The sequence below is a fragment of the Emys orbicularis genome, chromosome 18 (genome assembly GCF_028017835.1).
Source record: "Emys orbicularis isolate rEmyOrb1 chromosome 18, rEmyOrb1.hap1, whole genome shotgun sequence".
NCBI lineage: Eukaryota > Metazoa > Chordata > Testudines > Emydidae > Emys > Emys orbicularis.
Genome location: NC_088700.1, coordinates 9,451,885 through 9,472,565, shown reverse-complemented (window position 1 = coordinate 9,472,565; position 20,681 = coordinate 9,451,885). Strand labels below are relative to the sequence as shown.

The window sequence follows — 20,681 nt, the reverse complement described above, 5'->3', positions numbered from 1 at the left end:
ATCGGGGGTTTTTGGGGCTGTTTGTATAAACACATAGTACTGTTTCAAACAACACTACATTAAAGTGCACTAGGGCACATTCAGAGCACACCAGCAGGGTCTACATGGACCAATTAATGCATAACACATTAGCACACTTTAGAACTCATATCCCTGTAGACTCCATTACTGCTCCCTGTAGACAAGCCCTTCAATACAAACTAGGGTGCAGAGTCAGCCCCTTTATAAACAAACTGCACTGAGAAAGGGGTGAGGTCAACACAAACTGAGTCACCGTTTCCAGTGTTTTTCTGGTGTTTATTGGTTAAATACCAGTTTCAATTTTTTGTACCAGGGGTGTTTTATAGAGGTTTATCAGTTACATCAGAAGCCCAAGCTATATACGAGTAGTATTATTATATTGTATTTTTTCCAACTGAAAAAAAATCTGCATTCAGCCCAGCAAACGCGTAATGGTGGCAGGTGCCCATCAGTGTCTGGATAAGTTGGCCTCATACATGCTATTCCTGCAGATGGCCATGTTACGTTAAGGGGTGCCTTTCAAAGGAATAAAACTCTGGCCTGAAGACAAAAGCTAACTGTGCGCAAGCTAACTCTGGTAGCATGCGTCTCTGTGAATTCCCACTAACGTTCGAGTAAGTTTTCATGAGTTTGGTCTCCGAATGTACTGGGGGATTTGTAACGATCTCATTATCTGAGTGCAGTCTGGTGGTTCAAAGAAACCGTGAGTGTTAGTGAGCATTTAGTTCTAATTCACTAATAGGATTTGGGAATTAGAATAGTCCTGCAGCTAAAGCACAAACCTGGGAGTCATATTTGAGTTCTGTGCCTGACTCTGCCATGGCTTTGCCGTGTCACCTCTGGTAACCCAGCTCCCCCATCTGTCACCCAGGGAAAGTGATGCCTGCTCGCAGTCGTGAGGTTTGCAAGGCGCTTAGTGACCCTGGGCCAGAAGGCAGCATGGAGGGGCAAAGTATTGCTAAAAAAACCAGCAATTAGGTGGGATGCTTGTGCACCAGCAAGTCCTTCCAGCCGTCTAAGTGATTGGCCCTTGCTCCACTCAGCAGCCTCATTGTGGGAGGAAGGTTTCCCATTCATTTGTCCACTCTCCCACCTGCTCCAAGATTCCCCACAGCTCCCTTTATTGAGAGCGAATGTGTGCTGCGCCCAGATGGAACTGGATCGGGCCTCCTCCCGCCGTTCAGCTGGTCTCTCACTCTGATTTTTTAGCATCATACTGCTGCACTCCTGATCATTTCAAATGTGTATTATGACACGTACATTACTGTCTTTATGTTACGTGTCTGTACAGCGCCAGGCATGGTGGGGTCTTGGTTGTAGAGCAATAAAACCGCCAAGGAGGCAAGGAGTTAAATAGCGTGGGAGAAATGAGCTAATAACATAGACTGTAATTTTTTTTCATACTGTTGCCTTCTGACCTCACTCATCTGAGTGCCAATATGTGTTTCTCTTCTCTAGATGACAGCTGTCAGGACCAAGCTGGAACGAACTGTGCTTTGGCAATCAAAGTGAATCTCTGCAGCCACTGGTATTACAGCAAAGCCTGCTGCAGGTCCTGCAGGGCTCCCCACTCCTAGTGGAGAGATTAGACTAATTACTGCAGCACTTGGAGATGGAAGGAATTAAGGGTAGACTCATTTTGAGCATCCAGCATTTGGCAGGAGAAGTAACATACACCAGGGTGATGCTCCCGGGTTTGACGTAACCACTTACCGATAGCTCATCATACCGGCATTATTAAGCGTTAAATGTGCCGCAAACTTGGGGTAAGGATGTTTTCTTCCACCACTGCAAAATTGCTATTCTGATTCCTCGTAACGGAGGGAAATGGCATCAACATTTTGTTTCGAAGCTGACATGAAAGCTTCGTTACTACTGTACATTGGTAGCATGTGATTATCAAAAGCTGTACATAGAATCTTGTATATTTGATTCACTCTTAATTCCAAACAGTCACTTGTTTTAAAAGGTCCGTTCTTTGTTTTCTGTGCGAGTTTCAAATTGAGAACGTCAAAGTGTCAACCATGTGAAATTCAAGCACCATTATGTTTGCCTTAGCAGAGGATCCTATAACCTGGTTTCTAATTCATCCCACAAGCCTGCTTTCTAGCCTTAATTTCCTTTAGGTTTGGGAGCTGAATTTCATTCCCTAAATGAGTGCAAGCCAAAGCCTTTTGTAATATGTAGGTGTATACTTTTTCAGAGAATTTTATCTTATAATCAAACTTTAGTTTCATAGGCCTTATAAAAATCATAATGCTGACATATTGTATATAATAATGAAACATAACTGCACTTTATATCACAAAAAAGACGTGCTCTTTTTAATATATTTGTTTACAAACAGTGAACTTTATCCCTATAATCATTCATTTGTACTCGTATGTATATTTTAATAAAATTGTCATATTTATGGTGGTATCTAGTTTTATTCTTGAATTTTTAGCGTGTCTGTCCCTGGATATTGGCGCTGATGAAGAGGTATTGGATAGGCGTCACTGTAAACGTAGGGCCTGATCCTGCAAACAAGCATCACTTGCGTTACTACGGGAGGAGACCTATTGAAGTCAATGGGATATAAGCTCTTCGGGGCAGGGACTCTGTTCACACAGCACCATGGCATGACTGGGGCTCCTAGACATTATGGTAAATACAACTAGTAAGTAATAATCATATGACTCTGTGGATAAGTTGCCTCCATGGCGCACCTTCCAGGACTGGGGGGGCCAATCCTGAGCGCTTCTGGAAAAACCCCTCCTCTAGGAGCCCACATGATTAACACAAGGCAATGAGATTCCAAACGCCGCCAATCAAAAAAAGCGCAGCCTCTGAAATCATGGCAAAGAGTCGTTTATTTTTTTTATTTGCCTTTTTTTCCCCCCTCAGTGAGTCCAGAAGTCCTGTACAACAGTTCACCATGTGAAGGTTAGTGAAACAGACGACATCGCTTGCTTAGTTTCAAAGATCTACTGGAAAAAAAAGAGGAAAGATGGCGCTATAAGAACAGCTACCGGAAATGCAAAGAATCCAAAGGCTAAATGCAGCTGAAACAAACTCGAATAAGACTCGTACAATGGAAGAGACCTGTAGAAGCAGCCGCTGTTACATCAGATCACTTAGAAGACGGAACATTCCCAATGAGCACATTTACAGCAATGCGTCCCCTATTAGGGAGCTCAGTAAGGAATAAATCCAGCATATTTAACGTGTTACAAACCAAGACAAAAAAACCCAAGATGGTCTAAGCTATTAAGTCCTAAAGAATGACGAGTACTTTAGAAGGTCTCCCATGGAATTAAAAAAGCTCAGGGTCAAAAGTATCATTTCCAGTTCGGCTGCATACAGTGGTTATAAACAACCGCTTTCCTTGCCGAGAGCATGTCTGTAATGAAGCAACCTGAACCAGAGCCTGGTGCTGAGCTCATCAGAGTCTATTTGCAGCCAGTCCATGCTCTGTAGCTGAACGAGTCGTTCTGCAGTTACAGAGCAATGCTGTTAGCCTGAATAATGTCCAGTGCCATTACAAAGGAGATGGTTCGTAGAACAAATTGTATGCACCAGATAAACAAGCCTTGAGAGAGTGAGTTGCAAAAGACCTTTCGATAAGCTTCGGTCACTGCTGGTTACTTCTTCTGCTAAAGAAATTGTAGATGGTTTGTTATTTAAATGAATAAAATGATCCCTGTCGTGCTTTAGCCAGGGAAGTGCCTTACTACATCAGCATAGCAGTCAACTGCCCTCTAAAGCTTCCAGAGAATTTGGTGCTTATGGATTTGCAGCATCAAGAAATTACAAGCCTGAGCCTAATTTCAGTGCCCATAGGCAGCAGTTCACCTCCTCATGTTAAACTACCTAAACCAGGCTATTGATTGTGTTGAGACCCGCTGGGGTCTAGCTCTCTGGCTGCTAGCATTACAGCAATGTGGCAGGGTTTGAACTGTTATCAAAACAAAGGAAAATAATGGTGCATTTTTACTGTTTGCGGCGAGCGTGACCTTGAAAACTCGGACAAAGCCTCTTCCAGAGCAATCCCTGTGCAAAGCCACGCAAGGAGAAGGGAATGGGAAAACAGCTAATTGAGGCCGTGCCCTGGCCATTAATGACTGCACAGCTGCCCCAATCTGGGCCATACATGGCCTTGGCTACTGCTGCAAATTAGCAATCCTATTTAGCTGAGCGCTGTCAGTGACTTGTAATTGCGAATGTGACTGTTGCTTTGTTTTAAGTCTAAAATGTGACAAATTTCCAGACGGAAAAAATAAAATGTCCTCTTTTATTTTTGTTTAGCCCTCATTTCCCCAGTTTAGAAAGAGCGTGTGGCATTGTTGGGGTTTTTGGGTAATATTTGCAAAACTAAAACTGCTCAGTGCACTGTTCTCCCGTTACATAAAAACCTGAAAGTTCTTGCGTGTGCTATTTAAAAAAATACTTTCCATAGATTCCAGATGCCTGATAAATTTCAGCTCTGGGGACTTCCACTAAAGGAAGAGACTTTACAAGAGTTGTGCATCCTTAACCTCAAGGCACTTCCCTTCAGCACTTGTGACCAAAAAGAGGGAGACAGAGAGCTCCTGCTTCATAGAAAGCTCATGGATAACCGTTAGGATTTACTAACCAGTAAATTAAGCTGATCTAGGAAATTCACCCCTATCTAGAGAGAGACTGCACAAGACTCTGCGTGACAAAATCCCAGTTGGTCCTGCTTTGAGGCCGTCAGTGGTGCAGAGACCTGGTTGCAGGTCCCCTGTGGGGGCGTGAATTTCATCCACAAAGAGAGGCTGTCGAGTCCTATTCACCTGTGCAGTGCTCGTCCGCTTTGTCAGCCATTGCAGGAAACCTGCCTTTAAGATTGCAAACTACCCCATAGCAATTGTCGATGATGGGTATGGAGGGGCCTTTTTAGGTGTAGGAAAGGATGCACAATATCAAAATCTCCTCAGTATAAAAAGAAAACATTTTCAATGTACAGCGCTAGAAAACCTACCACATACAAGCTGCAACCTCTACAACCATCTCTCTCTGGCTTTTTTTGCTTACCCTTTACCTAGTGATTTAATATACTTATATGCCTATCTAATGTATAAATACATTCATCATTTTAAAACACTTCCATGGATTTTAAAAGTTTCACCGTTGTTAAAAGCCACAACGGCATAGAAAAAGCCTCACACTGAGGGGTCATTTGCTGGGCAGCCCACCGGTGTGGGGCTCCAGCCACTCAGACGTCGGTGCTTATGCTCCGACTGCGCGAGAAAGCTTCTCGCATGGCTGACAGCCGGTTGGGGTTCAGAGCTTGCAGGTTGGTCACGTTCACCGGCAGTTCAATATCTTCCTGGCTGATGGTCTTGTAGCTGACCCGGTCGCCTCCATTGTGGATCTCATCCGGCTGCTGCAGAAAGAAGGTAGGTGGATCATAGTGGGTACAACTGGGGCAGACAGTCCTGCACTGGGAGTGCTGTTTGCTGAAGGGTGAGGAGGAGGAGGAGGAGTAGAGCGAAGGCCCATTGGTCAGCACTACATTGCGGTTGCTGTGAAGCGGAGGGATGTGGGAATGCACGGCAAAATCTGGCTCCTCCTCATCCTCTTCAGATTCCTCCTTCTTGCAGCAGTAATACTGAAAAGCCAAGGAAACAGGAAACCATTGATTACTTAAAAGGGACTCGAGCCTACAGCCGCGTCAGTCTAAACAGTAATGGATTTGCACATGGATTGGGAACCTACCAACGTTTTCAGGGCAGCTTTGGTTCAACCTATGAGAAAAAGATGGGCCATTTGCAACATCCTGTGCTGGATTTGAGTTGGGATTTTGGACGTTCCCAAAGTTCAGGGTCATTCAGTCCCAGGCCCCATGTCTCACTCTGTATTCTGGATAAAACACTACTAACTGTGCTGTAGGGCACAATCCGCTGTTAGCAAGGGAGGGACCAGAGAGGGCTGAACAGGACTTCCCAGCGCCAGGCTCCATCAGCCTCAGAAACTGAGCCCCTCCCCCCACCACGACATAAAGTTTGAGCCAATTTAGTGAAGGGCCAGAACTTGAAGGGCTGAGAGCCTGACTCACAAGGGCCAATAAACACTTCAACCCACATTCATTCCTGCTGTGCTTAGCCTGTCAGCTCCCTGGAGCAGGGACTTGTCTATGTTCATGAGTCATAGTTTTGCAAGGGCACCTGCACAGGTGCTGCACCTTATGTCGCTCCAAACACTTCGGTGACTGGAGTTCATCAGGAATGAACTTGCCCCCATTTCCCCTCCAGAAGCAGTTCCTGTCCCCTCTCACCAAAAGCCCCTTCAATCATATGTCCCTTCTCCCACCCCTCACGTGTCAGCTGCCTCTCAGGCCGGGCAGCCCTTGTACAAACTAGTCTCTGTCACGTTGAAACAAAGAAGCATGGGCTGACGTGCAACCCCGTGAGGAGTACCTGAAGCCTACAATAGCAGAGAACTGCTATAATGCAAAGCAAAATGACAGTCGCTAATATTCCACCTGTGATGACCACGGTCCCGGCTGTCATTCGACCTCTTCTCCATTAACCACCTGGAAGACAGAACAGGCGTTCAAACACAGGTAAATGGGCAGTATCCTCATACAAATTTCTACTGCAGCCAAGCAAAAAACAGGGGGAGAGGGGCAGCTCAGCACCTACCAGCACTCACTGTGCCCCAGGGGCATGCAGGGGGCTGACCCCAACCGAAAACCCAGCTCTGGTGGGTTATGCCCTTCTTTGGGGCAGGAGCCCAGCATTCAGCACCACCCCACCCCACCCCACCCCGTGCTAGCGCGCCAGTGGGGCAAGTTGAGCGGTGGCCATTCGCCCCTCGAGCGTTGCCCAGTCTGCCCATGCTGAGGCTGCTTAATACTGAATTTGCTAGTGGGTGGTTTTTTTTTTTAACCATGTGGATGCTGGGCCACTAGGGACTGCAGCAAGCAGGAATGGTGACAGCTAGAACTTCCTGGAGTAGGCTCCATCATGGCTGTGACTTAAGGGCCAAGGCAAGGCTCACTTGTGGGAAGGGGGAACGGGCTCTGTTCCCCTGACTGACAGGCCAGAGGCAAGCCCCTTGAACTATGGCTCATGTAACCTCTGGCTTTGTGAGCCAGGTAGTGTGGGGATGGCCATGGAGCAGGGCTGTGCTTTTGGCCAAGGGGTCTCTGAGCTGCAGTCCCATGGGGAGGGGCTACAGGGGACCCACATGTCTCCTGTGCCTGTGGCCCTGGTTACCTTAACCCAGCCTGGTGTAACGGGATGAAGCATCTAGATTTCCTGCAATAACAAAGTCAAATGCCAGCAGAGAGAACGGCGCCATCTGAAGCCTCTAGACCAAGTTCTGTACAGTTTCCTGTCTTTGACACAAGCCCATCAAGCCACTGACCATCCGTGCGCTAACTGGCACGGGATCGCCAGCATGTCCGTGATGAGTCTTCCACTTTGTCCACTTTGGTGCAGCCAGCTGGTTTTCTGTCTGGTGCCTGCTGTCAGGGCCGGCTCTAACTTTTTTGCTGCCCCAAGCAGCAAAAAAAAGCGCCGCCCCCCGAGCGCCACGCTGCGCCGCCGGAACCCCCCCCCGAGCGCCGCGCCCCCGCGCCGCCCCCCCCGCTGAGCGCCGCGCCGCCGGAGCCCGCCCCCCCCGCCGAGCGCCGCTGGAACCCCCCCCCAGCGCCGCGCCTGCGCCGCCCCCGCGCCGAGCGCCGCGCCGCCGGAGCCCGCCCCCCCCCCTGCCGAGCACCGCGCCGCTGGAGCGCCCCCCCCGCGGAATGCCGTGCCGCGCTCCCCCGCCACCCCTTACCAGGTGCCGCCCCAAGCATGTGCTTGGTTGCCTGGTGCCGGCCCTGCCTGCTGTCCATGCGCGCGGTAGGAAGGCACACTAACAAAGAAGTGCATGGCCCACTGCTTATTTGGGTTCTGGCCGACAGTACACACACCAGGCTTAATCCTGCTGTCCCTTAAGTACACACAGCTCGGTAGAGCAAAGCCTGACTTCTTTCCTCAAGCAAAACGCCCAGCTAAGTTAATGGAACTGCAAGCTTTGGCCACTTGACTTCTCTGGGGTTGGTGGGTGGGCCTCAGGATCAGGCCCATTATCAGGGTTGCGGGGCAGGCCTGCAGGCTGCCTTTCCTGAAGCCAAACAAAGGCCTGTAAAATCCATCTGGAACCAATCTGTGCATATCTACTTGTTTCACTGTGATGTTGGCTTGGCAGCAGCTACTAGGCTGAACATGATGGAGCTGGTATCACCCATCACCCTGAGTCCAGCCAAGTGCCACCTGGCAGCTGTATGAAGGGAGGATGGAGAAAGTAACCACACAGTAGATGTAAGATTTAATGTGTGTCCCGGCAGCCAACAGGTAGGAAAAAAAAAATGTCTATGACTTGGAGTCTAGGGAAAATTTTAATGATTCTCTGGGCTGGTTAACGCCATATAAAAAAATCATATAATGAGATGAGCGAAATTCTCTGCTCAGTGATGCCGTTGATGGTTGTGCAGGTAAGAGAATTTGTTGCAGTGTCTTACAATATAAAACTCACTAGAAACACATTGGAAGCTTCCCGTTCATGTGGTTCTGCTGAACAATATGCAGGGCCTTTGTATCTGCCTCACTACGGTTCAGCAGCGTATGCGACTCATTTGCAAAGGAAGCAAAAAATATATTTCAGGTTCACGATGATTTGGTCCAGGCTACTGTATTTTAATTGTCCCCTAACTCTAATGTGTTTTAAAAGTGGCCCCTCATGCATTATGGCTCAGAAAAGGAGCTGGCTCTCTGTTAATTTCAAAGGCCTACTCAAGTGCGTAAGGGTGCAGCAATGTAACAGTTGCACAGTCTAGCCTGATAACACTGGAGAGTACATTGTTGATCGTTACACGGAGGTGATACCTTTGGGGTGGGGGTCATGGGCCCCTCCAGATTTGCTGCTGGGCTTGAACTGAGCATGCTCACACAGACTGAGCACGCTCAGTAACACTGCTGAAGCTGGCTGCCCTCCCCCACTATCGGCAGGCACGGGGCGTCTCTGCCTTTACAGATAAGCTGGTGTATTAATAAAACAAAATAATGATTATACATCCAAACCTTGATCACTTGCACTAATAACTAGGGGCGCCATTGCAAATTATGGAGCTTTGAGAAACACCAAGAAAGACTAACAAACCACCTCTCAACCTTGCAATAAAGCACCGCCCAGCAGACAAAACAAAACAGGAGACCCCGTAAGCATCTTGAGTGTCACCCAGAAAAATGCCAAAGGCAGCTGTGCCCTGATTCAGGATCCGATGCTGCAAACTCTTACCCACGAGTAGCGCTAGTGACGTCAGTGGCACTACTCAGCTGACTAAGGGTTACAGGATGGGGTTGTTTCACTATGGAATGTAAAACACCCTGGCAGGAAAGTAAGTGAAGCTGATGCAGGGCATCGTGAAGAGCATGAGACAGTTAATGCGTCCATGGGTTGGCCTGGTGGCCCAGGGGACAAGACAACCACATGGCCTTCATTTATGGAGGCAAATGAATGGCAACTGCAAGAGGGTAGACAACGAATGGCTGGCTTTCCAGCAGTTACAGGTCATAGCTAGGCTGAGCCATGCATGTCCGCTGAGACCATCACAACCTCTTCCCCATATGGTGGAGTAGCTGAGTGGGCAATGGTGATGACGAACCATAGTTGCATAATGTATACTATGATTATATTTATATTCTACAAAAGGGGGCTATATTTTTTAGAATCACCCTTGGCCAAACCCTCAAAGAAAGGCCCTGATCCTACAGGGTGCGGCACACTTTCAAATATCAATTTGGGCTATTCAGCATCCCAGAAGACGGGACCCCTGGGAAGGAAAAAAACCTTCTGCCTTGTAATTAGACCAATGTGGTCTCAGCAGGACATCATAGACAATTCACAGTCTGTCCTGTGTACCCATCACAATGACAGCAATATTACCTAGCGTGACGGGCTCTCGCTTGCGCTAAGATTTATAGCTTCAATGTTAGAGCGAGCGGAAGAGCTTTATACAGTAAAGAATTTGAATTGTGTCAGTTTGCCTCTGAGCCTGTGATCTATTTTCCATATGAAAATAATGTGGACTTTAATTTGGAATAACTGGAACTACTAAATGTTCTCCTATGATGCACTCAGGCATAGCCCAGTTCATTTGCAGAGCTTCAGTTTGCAAAAACAGATGCATTAAATTATGTAACTCATGCCTTTGTATGAGCAATGCATAAATGTGTGTGCATGCACGCCCATGTGCTGTTCATATAAAATTTTAACCTTTGTATGAGTAGAGGGCACACACACACAATGCCAGAGAGTCCAGATTCCAATACTATGTTGTTTCAGGCCTGGGGATGGATTCAAGCACCCGTTCTAGGGAGCAGCTTTGCCTCAAGAAATGATGCCGAGACTTGGTGTCCCAGGCTGGGGGTGGGGAGAGGCAAGCTGCCCCCCCCGGCCATTTCCTAGTTTGAGCTGGTGAAAATGAACATATTGTTCAAAGCGCTTTGGAACCGTTTTTGCCAAGCCAGGCCTTGATGGCATGGCTATGATGGATTGCATTTTGAATAATGGAAAGACTGTAATTTAGCCTGGGCCTGGCACCTGCCTGCATATTTGCCTGACATCAGTATATCACCAATTTCCTTTGACCACTCTTTTTCCCCCTCACTCGTTGGTGTGTGGTTGTTTTTTTCCAAAAAGTTTCCACACAAAACCTTTCTAATGACGATTTGCTCTGTCTCTCGCTCTCTCTCGCTGTGTGACGGTTAAGTATCTGCGTCCTGCAATGGTTTAGGGCTGGCATAATGAGAAGGTGAAATACTGAGCAAGCTACGGAGCTGGACTGAGACTGGACTAAAGCAGCGGCTATTTTAGCTCTAAGCTGTCAGGTCCTGCTTTATACACATATCACAACCTTGTGGGTCCAGCACCAGGTGAGAGCAGGTCAGGAACACCCATTTCTTCCACTAGGCTACTCACTAGCCTCCCACAAAGTGTCCGTTGTAAGATGACTTGGAAACTGGGGTGAGCAGAATGGTCACGGAACAGGGGCTCAGTGTTTCCTCTGTTTGGCTGATGAGGAACGCTGCGCCTGATGCCATCCTGCCAGTTGAATCCGGTTCCCTTCCTCTCTCTCAAAGCAACAGGGGGAGAGAGAGAAAACTCCAGGGACAAGAAATGCAACATGACTGTTCTGTTCCGTGAGAGCCTAGGTGGGTGCGGGAATATCTTTTACAGGACCATCTTCTGGGGGTGGAAGGTGCAGGCTTCTGAGCTACACAGAGCTCTTCTTCAGGTCTGGGGAAGGAAATCAGAGTGTCTGAGGTCTGTTACATTACAGTCACCGGGGCCCCTCCTGTCCCCACTGATGTCAATGAATCATAGAATCATAGAATATCAGGGTTGGAAGGAACCTCAGGAGGTCATCTAGTCCAATCCCCTGCTCAAAGCAGGACCAATCCCCAACTAATCCCCTATGCATGCATGGCTGGATGCATAGGCGCCGACGCTGTGGATGGCTGGATGCATAGGTGCCGACGCTGTGCATGGCTGGATGCATAGGTGCCGACACGATCCACCCAAGTCAGTGGGACATCTTTGCATCATTGACTTTAACGGGAGTTGGACTGGACTTTACCTATTAGAAACTGTATTAGGTGCTTACACATGGGAGCATGTGTCTTGACCTATAGGCGATGGTAGACCCCCAACCAGGAACCCATGGAAAAAAATAGGGGTTACTCAGCACCCACCAGCCACAGGGTGCTGGGGCCCCAGGGCTGGCTACTGCTCAGTGAGCAGCTGGTGGGAGGCACTCGGGGGAGAGGGTTTGCAGAGGTGTGAGCGGCAGGCAGGTGGGGTGGGGGGCTCAGGCGAGGGGGCAGAGTGGGTGGGAAGAGGCAGAGTGAGGGAGGAGCATCAGGGCAGAGCAGGGATGGAGCACCCAGCGAGAAAAGGAAAAGTCAGCGCCTGCGGCTGGATGTGGCCCTTAGTTTATAACACTGGTAAGTGGGGCGGTTAGATTGGCAACATGTGTGTAGCTATTAATGGTTCCAATGGAACCCCACTGCCACGGACTCCGCTGCCCCAGAGGGTGTTTCAGTCTGTGATGTACCCGGGTGTAATCCAGACCACTGAGGGCTGTGTCTTGGGGTGCCTTGCAGTGACTAGCTGTTGTAGCTTCCAACCTGGACTGCTCACAACCCGCCACCACCACCACACGCAGGCCACTTCCACATGTGTTTGTAGCCCTACGGCCTGCCAATCACACTCTGGTTTTCACCAGCCTTGCTTATACCGCAGGGTGACCCCCAATACACTCCCAGTCCAGGACCTTCTCCCCAGAACTGTACGTCCTGCACTGTCCAGCCCTCTCCCAGACAGCCCAGAAAGATTCAGTTCATTATTGCTTTAAAGAAATAAACATACACCAGCTTATCATGAGAAATGAAGTTACCCAGACACTTTAACCTAAACACGCTGGATTAGGTGACGCAATAAAACAAGTTTATTAATTACAAAGGAAGAGATTCTGAGTACAAATAATGAGGCATACTAGTCAGAAATGGTTACAAGAAAAATAAAGATAAAATAGTGCCTGACTTAACCAACTGTATTAGATTCAAGCAAAATTTCTCACCACATGCTTCCTGACCAAACGCTTCAGGTCACGCCCCCTTCCCAAGTCCAACCGCCATTCTCCTTGTCTTCTTAGGTGCAGGGAATGTGATGGGCAAGGAGAGAGAGGGGGGTGTCTGCCCTTTCTTTTTATAGTTTCAGTCCCCCTTTTGAAAAACATTTCCAGTTGGGAACTAGGAGGAAAGAGTCTGTGTGGAAGGTTGTTCCCTGCTGGTATTTTTTTCACCTGTTTGTGCTGCCTGTGTTTTCCCTTCCGGCTGGTCAGGTCTCCCCACTCTGCAGTGTACAAAGATTATTACAATCGTGCGTCGGGTGTGAATACAGGGGTGCATTCCGTCACACACACCATGGGGGCTCTGCTGGAAAACCTCAGGCTCACTGGGGTCGCTGTGGAGTTGGTGGAGGCAATGCTGCCCGGGCCAGGGGCACCCTCTCTCTGTTCCTCCCCAGTCCTCCCCCTTGCCATTGACCCACTCCTTCCCCTGCTTCACAAAGAGCCACATGTGGATCTGGGGGGGTCAAAATTAGGGCCCATGGGTCTGATCCAAAGCCCAGTAAGTTGATGGAAAGACACCCACGATCTCCACTGGGCTATGGAGCTGGCGCTTATGTTTATAATGCAGGGGTTGGGTCAGCAACCTCTGAAGCAGGTTTAAGGCCAGGCAGGATATTGGGGCTAACCAACGACCGGCTTGGAGACAGCAAATCCAGTGTCTCTGTGAGCTAACAGCGTCTCTCCTTCGCTCTGCTCATTTGGGTGCCCTGCTAAATATTTTCCTGTTACCTAGACAAATCATCTTGGGTAAGGTGGGACTCGGGCCTGTCCTGTCAGCTGGGACAGGCTCGGACACGCCACAGGAACGCTGGTGCTGCCAATCTCCATTGCTGAGCCCTCCTGAACCACAACTCAGCTCGCCCCACAGCGGGACTGAAAAGCTGTGAGAAGAAAGTAAGGGATTGTTTGGTTTGGACGCGAACCTCCCTAGCATCACAGACACAGGCTGGTGCATGCACACACACACGCGCACACACACCCCGCCTCCCAGAGTTCTGGACAGCCTCCCACCCATGCCTCCAGCTCAGAGCACAGTGCCAGCTGGCGGCACCTTGGAACGGCTGACTGCACGTCAGTAATGAAAGCGCTACTCGGCCTTCGGGTACCTGGAGCCTCTGGGAGCATTAAGCAAGCTGCATGCAGGGGGGCAGTGTGGGGAGGCCTGACCAGCTGACAAGAGCCCTGTCCAAATCAGCTTCATGCTCCTCGTGTATAAAACATCATAATGAACCTGTCCTGCGGTTTTTCTTCCCCCCCGCCCCCATTTTTTCCTTTTTGCTTTTGTCAGGAGACCGTAGCCAAGTGCTGTACAAGGGCCAATGTGGCCCCACCGAATCTGCAGCTTTCTCGGCCTTTAACCGTATCAAGTCTTTAGTCCTTGTTAAGAGCATCCTGCCGGTTAAAAAGGTAAAAGACCCTTTTAAATACCTTGAGGCCTCTAATTCTGCTGCTGAGCTCACACTGGTTTGCTCCATGATGCGAGCTGGGCTGCGCACATCTGCCTCACCCTGCTTGGGTTCAGTTATCCTAGCTCAGCCCAGGGGCACAGCAGCACCACAGCTTCCTTCAAGCGCAGAGCAAATGCTCGGGAGCCCGTATGTTCAGCAGGTGCCCGGATTTTCAGGTAGTGCAGTAACATGCAAAATGTCTTTCTCCAACACCAGGTCCAAATGCAACTGTCCTGTAGATGTTAGCGTCTTAGTGCCAGGTCATACCCAGTCCAGGGAGTAGAGCTCTGTGATACCTGGGATAGGTCCCAAGAGGTGATGAGCTCCTATTGACATTACAGCCCTTCTCTGGATCAGGTGGATTGCAGCCGAATTGTGGTGTTCCTCCAGCCACTCCACTGGACACCCCCACATCTGAGCTTGGGACAGGGAGCATCCAAACATAGAAACCTGGTTCCTTCAGCAGGCCTATGACCTAAGAGACAGGTCTGGCAAGAGAAAAAAGGCCGACCGGTCTGAGTTTATTACATGAGCCTGCTTGGGCTTTGACGTGTGAGAGCAATGGAGATGCATACGCTACAGCATCAGCTGGCAACAGAGAAGCCAAGGAGTCGAGAATTTCAGCACAGGCTCCAGGCCTGGGCTTGCTAACACAGGGCCCTGCTCAGAAGAAGGCCACGGCCCAGTTTGTAACAGCCTCCCAAGGGTAATCACTGGATTAAACAAAACAAAAAAGCCAGCTGGCTCAGTGTCTCGATCCTGCTGTCCCAATGGAGGGAATAAAAGCATCCCTGTGGGAACTCCGTGCAGCGCAGCCTAGCCACTTCATCTCCCATCATTGCTCTGTCCGTCTCCCCGTGCCAGGCTTGCAGGCAGATCAGCAGAAACCTAGGGCTGAAAGCTGCTGACAGATACAGCAGCATTAGCATGGATGTTTGATCTCTCTCCCCAAAGCTGAGATCATCACCCACCAATGGGCCCGGAGTCCTAGCCAGGTTTGAACCCCAGCTGGAAGAATCAAGTGCTATGATACCGCTGGAAGTCAAGCACTGTCGGATAACATTGCCACCAGTTCCTCTGTCATCTGACCTAGGAAAGGCAGCGGTTGGGTGAAATTCTCAGCTGGTGTAAACTGACGCAGCTCTGTTGGAGACAATGGACCTGTGGTAATTGACATCCGCAGAGAATCTGTCACCTCCCTCCTGTATCATATATTTATCTAATCTATAGCTGTATAAATGGAATAAAAACACTTCTGCAAGCTTTACCATAGGTGTTGTTCCACCTATAACACTCTGGCTGGCGCTGGTGTAGCTGCATTGCCATCCTCGGCGTGGCAGAGGAGTTACTGAGAGCGGCCCCCAGTGTTTGCATGCGTACCAGCCAGAACAGGAACATCTCTGTCTAGGGTGTCCAGATAGCAAGTGTGAAAAATCGGGACGGGGGGGGGGGGGTAATAGGAGCCTATATATAAAAAAGCCCCAAATATCGGGACATCTGGTCACCCTATCTCTGTCAGCCCACTCGCCTGCAATAACATCGGCGCTGTTATAATTATAAATCTTTAGCAGCCCTCTAGTGCTGCGAGCGTAGGACAGGGCACAGGCTGAACTATGTAAATTACCCAGAGCATGCCTGTTCTGAACACCTCCTTCAGAAGTGCTTTGTCGCAGCTGGCCTGCAGCAGGTTAACACAAAACCACCCCCCAAATTACTACAGCACCAGAGGAAAATCAGCCTTATCTGTTAAGGATTTGTTTGGATTCCAAAGAAAATAAACCGACAGTCCTGCTAACGTTGGTAAGTACTGACTGGAGAAAGCAGTATCATATTTTATGCTGGTGCTGAATGGGACTGTAGGAGAAAGTGTAATTTATGGTGCTGCTCTCTGCTGGGTCTGCAGGCCGTCTGGCATGAGGCTTCCACAGGGTGAGTGCTGGGCCAACTCCTGACATCCCGCACTGGCATGAATGGGCGTCTTACCTGAATACAGCCTGAGGGGGACATGGTCAAAAGCACCGAAGTGCTTAGGAGCCTAAATCCCATATTCAGCTGTGATGTGCCCACACGCAGGGCCGGCTCCAGACACCAGCATTCCAAGCAGGTGCTTGGGGCGGCAATCTGCAAGGGGCGGCAGTCCATGTGTTTTTGCCGCCACAAGCAGCGCGCCGAATTGCCTCCACGGACGGTGGGGGCAGTCCGTGTGCCATTAGGGCAGCACACGCATTTCCGCGGCGGCAGCAATTCGGCGGCAGCTTCTGTCTTCAGCTGGAGGACAAAAGCTGCCGCCGAATTGCCGCTGCGGGCAGCTGAAGACAGAAGCTGCCACCGAATTGCCGCCGCCGCTGCGGAAACGCGCGTGCCGCCCTAACGGCACACGGACTGCCCCCGCCGTCCGCAGCGGCAATTCGGCGCGCTGCTTGGGGCGGCAAAACAGTCGAGCCGGCCCTGCCCACACAAGAGTCTAGTGCCACTGAAAAACCAATGACCCTTCGGGTATGGCACAGTGGAAAGCTGCGTGTTCAGTTAGGAGCTGTGAGCTCCATTCCCAGCTCCTGAGGCTGCCTTCAGTGCCAGAATGCTGGGCCAAAGGCATCCCTAGTGCAAGTCTAGTGAAATAATGGGAATTACACCAGGGATGAAATTGGTCTATTGTCTTTATAGCCTAATGGCAGAAAATGTCCATTGCATGGAGTGAATCGGGGTGCTCCAGCTGTTCCACATCGCCAGCCCCCTCCAATCTAGCTGTAATGCCCCTCCCCTTCTCTAGCAATATGGGCAGGGCATGATGGTTGCAACCTCCCGGCGCCTGTCCACGTATCCCCTTGTGGAGTAAGCAGGAGGCTGCGGCCGTCTGTCTGCCTGTCTCCTTGGCTTTCCAGCAGGGGAGTGGAGGTTCCATGACCCAAGCCAGGCCAATCTGATGTGGATTGCATGTCACTGGTAATTTCTCCCTCTGGACCATGCTCACTTTAAAAGCTTTGCCCCGGGTTTTCCCTTACAAGGGGGGAATGTCCAACTGGAGCAGCAGTTCCTCTGCCCCAGCCCGATGGAACGGCATGGTCGAATCTCTACGCACCGTGCCCAGGGAACGCAGTGCTCCTTCAGCAAAATACACACCAGGGGAGAACGCTGACAAGCACCTGCCCCCGACCACACGCCTCTGGGAGTGCCTGTGTGCATAGAATCATAGACTATCAGGGTTGGAAGGGACCTCAGGAGGTCATCTAGTCCAACCCCCTGCTCAAAGCAGGACCAACCCCAACTAAATTATCCCAGCCAGGGCTTTGTCAAGCCGGGTCTTAAAAACTTCTAAGGATGGAGATTCCACCACCTCCCTAGGGAACCCATTCCAGTGCTTCACCACCCTCCTAGTGAAAAAGTTTTCCCTAATATCCAACCTAGACCTCCCCCACTGCAACTTGAGACCATTGCTCCTTGTTCTGTCATCTGGTACCACTGAAAACAGCCGAGCTCCATCCTCTTTGGAACCCCCCTTTAGGTAGTTGAAAGCAGCTATCAAATCCACCCCTCTGCCTTCTCTTCTGCAGACTAAATAATCCCAGTTCCCTCAGCCTCTCCTCATAAGTCATGTGCTCCAGCCCCCTAATCATTTTTGTTGCCCTCTGCTGGACTCTTTCCAATTTTTCCACATCCTTCTTGTAGTGTGAGGCCCAAAACTGGACACAATACTCCAGATGAGGCCTCACCAATGCCAAATAGAGGGGAATGATCACATCCCTTGATCTGCTGGCAATGCTCCTACTTATACAGCCCAAAATGACGTTAGCCTTCTTGGCAACAAGGGCACACTGTTGATTCATATCCAGCTTCTCATCCACTGTAACCCCTAGGTCCTTTTCTGCAGAACTGCTGCCTAGCCACTCGGACCCTAGTCTGTAGCAGTGCATGGGATTCTTCCGTCCTAAGTGCAGGACTCTGTTCTACCAGCACTGGGAAAGGAGGGGCCATCAGCACCCCTGCTGCCCCGCACCATGGGCAGCTAGGACGGCTTAGCTCAGATACGTGCAGATTCACACAGCTGCCCAGGCACTCTGAGCAGTAAAGGGGCCAGCCTAGATTTTAAACACACCCATTCAGTCCCAACCCGTCCTGTCTGGGGGGCGGTCCTGCAGATCCCACTGGCTGAGCTGGAGTAGGGCAGTGGCAAGTTAGGAGAGCATAGACTAACATCTCCCTGACAGGGCCTAGATGCCCTGCACCTCCCACCTGGAACAGTCACAGGCCCACCCTCCAATCTCTAGGACCTATGTGGATGCGGGGGAGGAGAAGGGAGAATGGGGACAGGAGGTGGTCAGGGCTCCCCATCCTGGCAGTGTGGCTGTATTACAGTCTCCCTGACAGGGACACCCCCCCCTCAGTGAGTGTACTGGTTGTATTACACTCCACACAGCTGGATGTGGCACAGAGCATCTCCTCTGCCCACCTCTGGGCCCGTCTGCCCAGTCCTCACTCCCTCTCCACTGGGGATCCATCAGACCCACAAACAAGCTTCCAGCTCCTTGGGGTCCTGGGGAAGGGGCAGGGCGGGAATTGTTACTGTGGGAGTGGCTGACCCCCTCTTGCACACACGAGGGGGGTAGCTCGTGACTTTCCCCCAGCAATGGCCACAGGTCAAACCTCAGGGCCAAGTTTGCCCTTGTTCTCACCCACGCAAACCCTTGTGTGACTCTGTAAGTGAAAGGGGGATTTGCCTGGCCGTTTCCCTGCAGCTGGACATTGGTCTCCTCTAACTTGAACGTTCAATGGTTAAACACCATTCATTGTTAAAGGGTAAATGTCATGTTGCGGTTGTTTATTCAGAGTAGAGACTAATTTACAGTCTCTTACAACTGGGCTGCCAATAGCATCATAAACATTGCCGCCAGCAGACCAAATAGGCAAAAGTTTTCAATAGTGGCTAATGATTTTAGGTGCTTTGCTTTCTGGGGTTTCCAACTTGAGACCCGTTAAAGGTGCCTGATTTTCCTGAGGCTGTTCCTGAGACGTGTCGTATGTTGGGCCCACAGAATCACTGGACCCTTCTGAAAATCTTGGCCATTGGCTGTCCTTAAAAACTGGGCCAAATTCAGTTCTTGATTCATCAGAGTTCGGGATGTTCAGGGAACACAGAAACCTGGTGCCCCAAGGGGGAAAATCTGCAGAGATCCAATTTGGGGATGAGAAAGGGTGAGGGGCAGATCCCAGCAATTCGGTGACATGCAGGAAGATTCCATAGACTCGTTTAATCTCCAGTGCGTATATATATTGATTGCTTCCCTTTCAAGTCCGATGCAGCTTGTGTCGCCCAACCGCCTCTCTTCCCATAAGAAGGTCTGAGAAATAATCGTGGGGCTCTGTAAGGATCACAGAATCCCTAAACTCAGCATACCCTAGGCTTGAGTCTTCTCTCACCAATTTCAAACTGGTCTATCTCCACTGACTTCCTGACTGACACTGGTGGAGGGGGAAGGAGAGTCAGACCTTTGGGGTCATCCTGCCCCAAATAATTGTCTTGTGATGGCCAACCTGCCAGAACATCCTCCTCATTTTACCCCTTCCCTGCCAGTTCACTCCATCGCCCTGCCCGGGAAGCCTGTGCCCTTGTGCTCTCACAGGCTGGGCTTTGCAATGAATACTCTCTCCTGGAAGGAAAGGTAACTGATTAATTAGGGATGGTCACATATCATCCACTCATGAAAGGACATCTATGTCCTGTGGCTGAAGCAAAGGGATCAGGAGTCCCGAGGACTGGAGTCTATCCCATGACTCTGCTGCGTGACTTCAGGCCAGGCACTTCACCTTTCTGGACCTCAGTTTCCGCATCTTTAAAAGGGGGATAAAGTTATCAACCCGTCATTGTAACGTGCTTTGAGATTCCCCAAATACAAGTAAATTCGACGTATTTTGATGCTGATGCTGATTTCCTTTCTTTCGCCTCTCATTAAACAAACGACCATTCCCTCCCTCGTGGCATCAGTAATGAAGGATAGCACATGGTCCTGCTTCCCCTATGGCCTGTGCTTTCAAACACAAAGCTACACGCAGCCAGCCATGTATACAGCATAGTTAGGAAAATCCCACGTCAGGATCTTTGGAATTCTTAAGCACCCCTCAGTTATACCTGAAGCCATTTGGAGTTTGCCGTTTTTTTAAACATATTGTCTTATGAACAGCATATACCTGGAAGCTTTAAACTCTCCAGTGTGTGAGGGGGGAAAAAAAGAACAGAAAAGCGCAGCATATGGAGGCCCACAAGCAGAATAGTTCCTGTCTAGACCGCCTTTACATTTGTTCCTAATTTCACGCTCCACAGGCTCCCAGATTCATATATTTAGTAATAAACACACTGGTAAAAGGAAGTGCTTTGCTGCTCTGCTGTGGTCTTGGAGAAACTATGCAGAAGCCCTGGTAAGAGGAACACAGGCGCTGTGAGGTACCACTCACAATGTAACTCCATATGGCTCCTTCCTCGTCATTATGTACTATTAGGAGCCCTAGAGCTACTGTGGATGCCTGAAGAC

General features: G+C 49.8%; 2 protein-coding genes across 2 annotated transcripts in view; one reads left to right on the top strand and one right to left on the bottom strand.

The window, feature by feature from the left end:
- ADAMTSL2 (ADAMTS like 2) overlaps positions 1-1,598 on the top strand; it is a 44,272-nt gene extending 42,674 nt beyond the window's left edge. Inside the window, exon 18 of the mRNA XM_065418908.1 lies at positions 1,480-1,598. Within this exon, the coding sequence (XP_065274980.1) occupies positions 1,480-1,598 (119 nt within the window). The remainder of the gene's footprint in view (positions 1-1,479) is intronic.
- A 3,641-nt stretch (positions 1,599-5,239) lies between these two features.
- On the bottom strand, positions 5,240-6,536 carry FAM163B (family with sequence similarity 163 member B). The gene is made up of 2 exons (XM_065419013.1): positions 6,444-6,536; positions 5,240-5,635 (listed from the first exon to the last, which is right to left on the bottom strand). The coding sequence occupies exons 1-2, from the start codon at positions 6,534-6,536 to the stop codon at positions 5,240-5,242; spliced, it is 489 nt and encodes a 162-aa protein (XP_065275085.1).
- Positions 6,537-20,681: the final 14,145 nt, after the last annotated feature.

Coding starts and splice junctions, on each gene's coding strand:
- FAM163B (XM_065419013.1), bottom strand. CDS start 6,536: ATGACAGCCGGGACCGTGGTCATCACAGGTGGAATATTAGCGACTGTC. Junction 5,636..6,443: donor TCTGCTATTGTAGGCTTCAG/GTACTCCTCACG, acceptor TTGGCTTTTCAG/TATTACTGCTGCAAGAAGGA.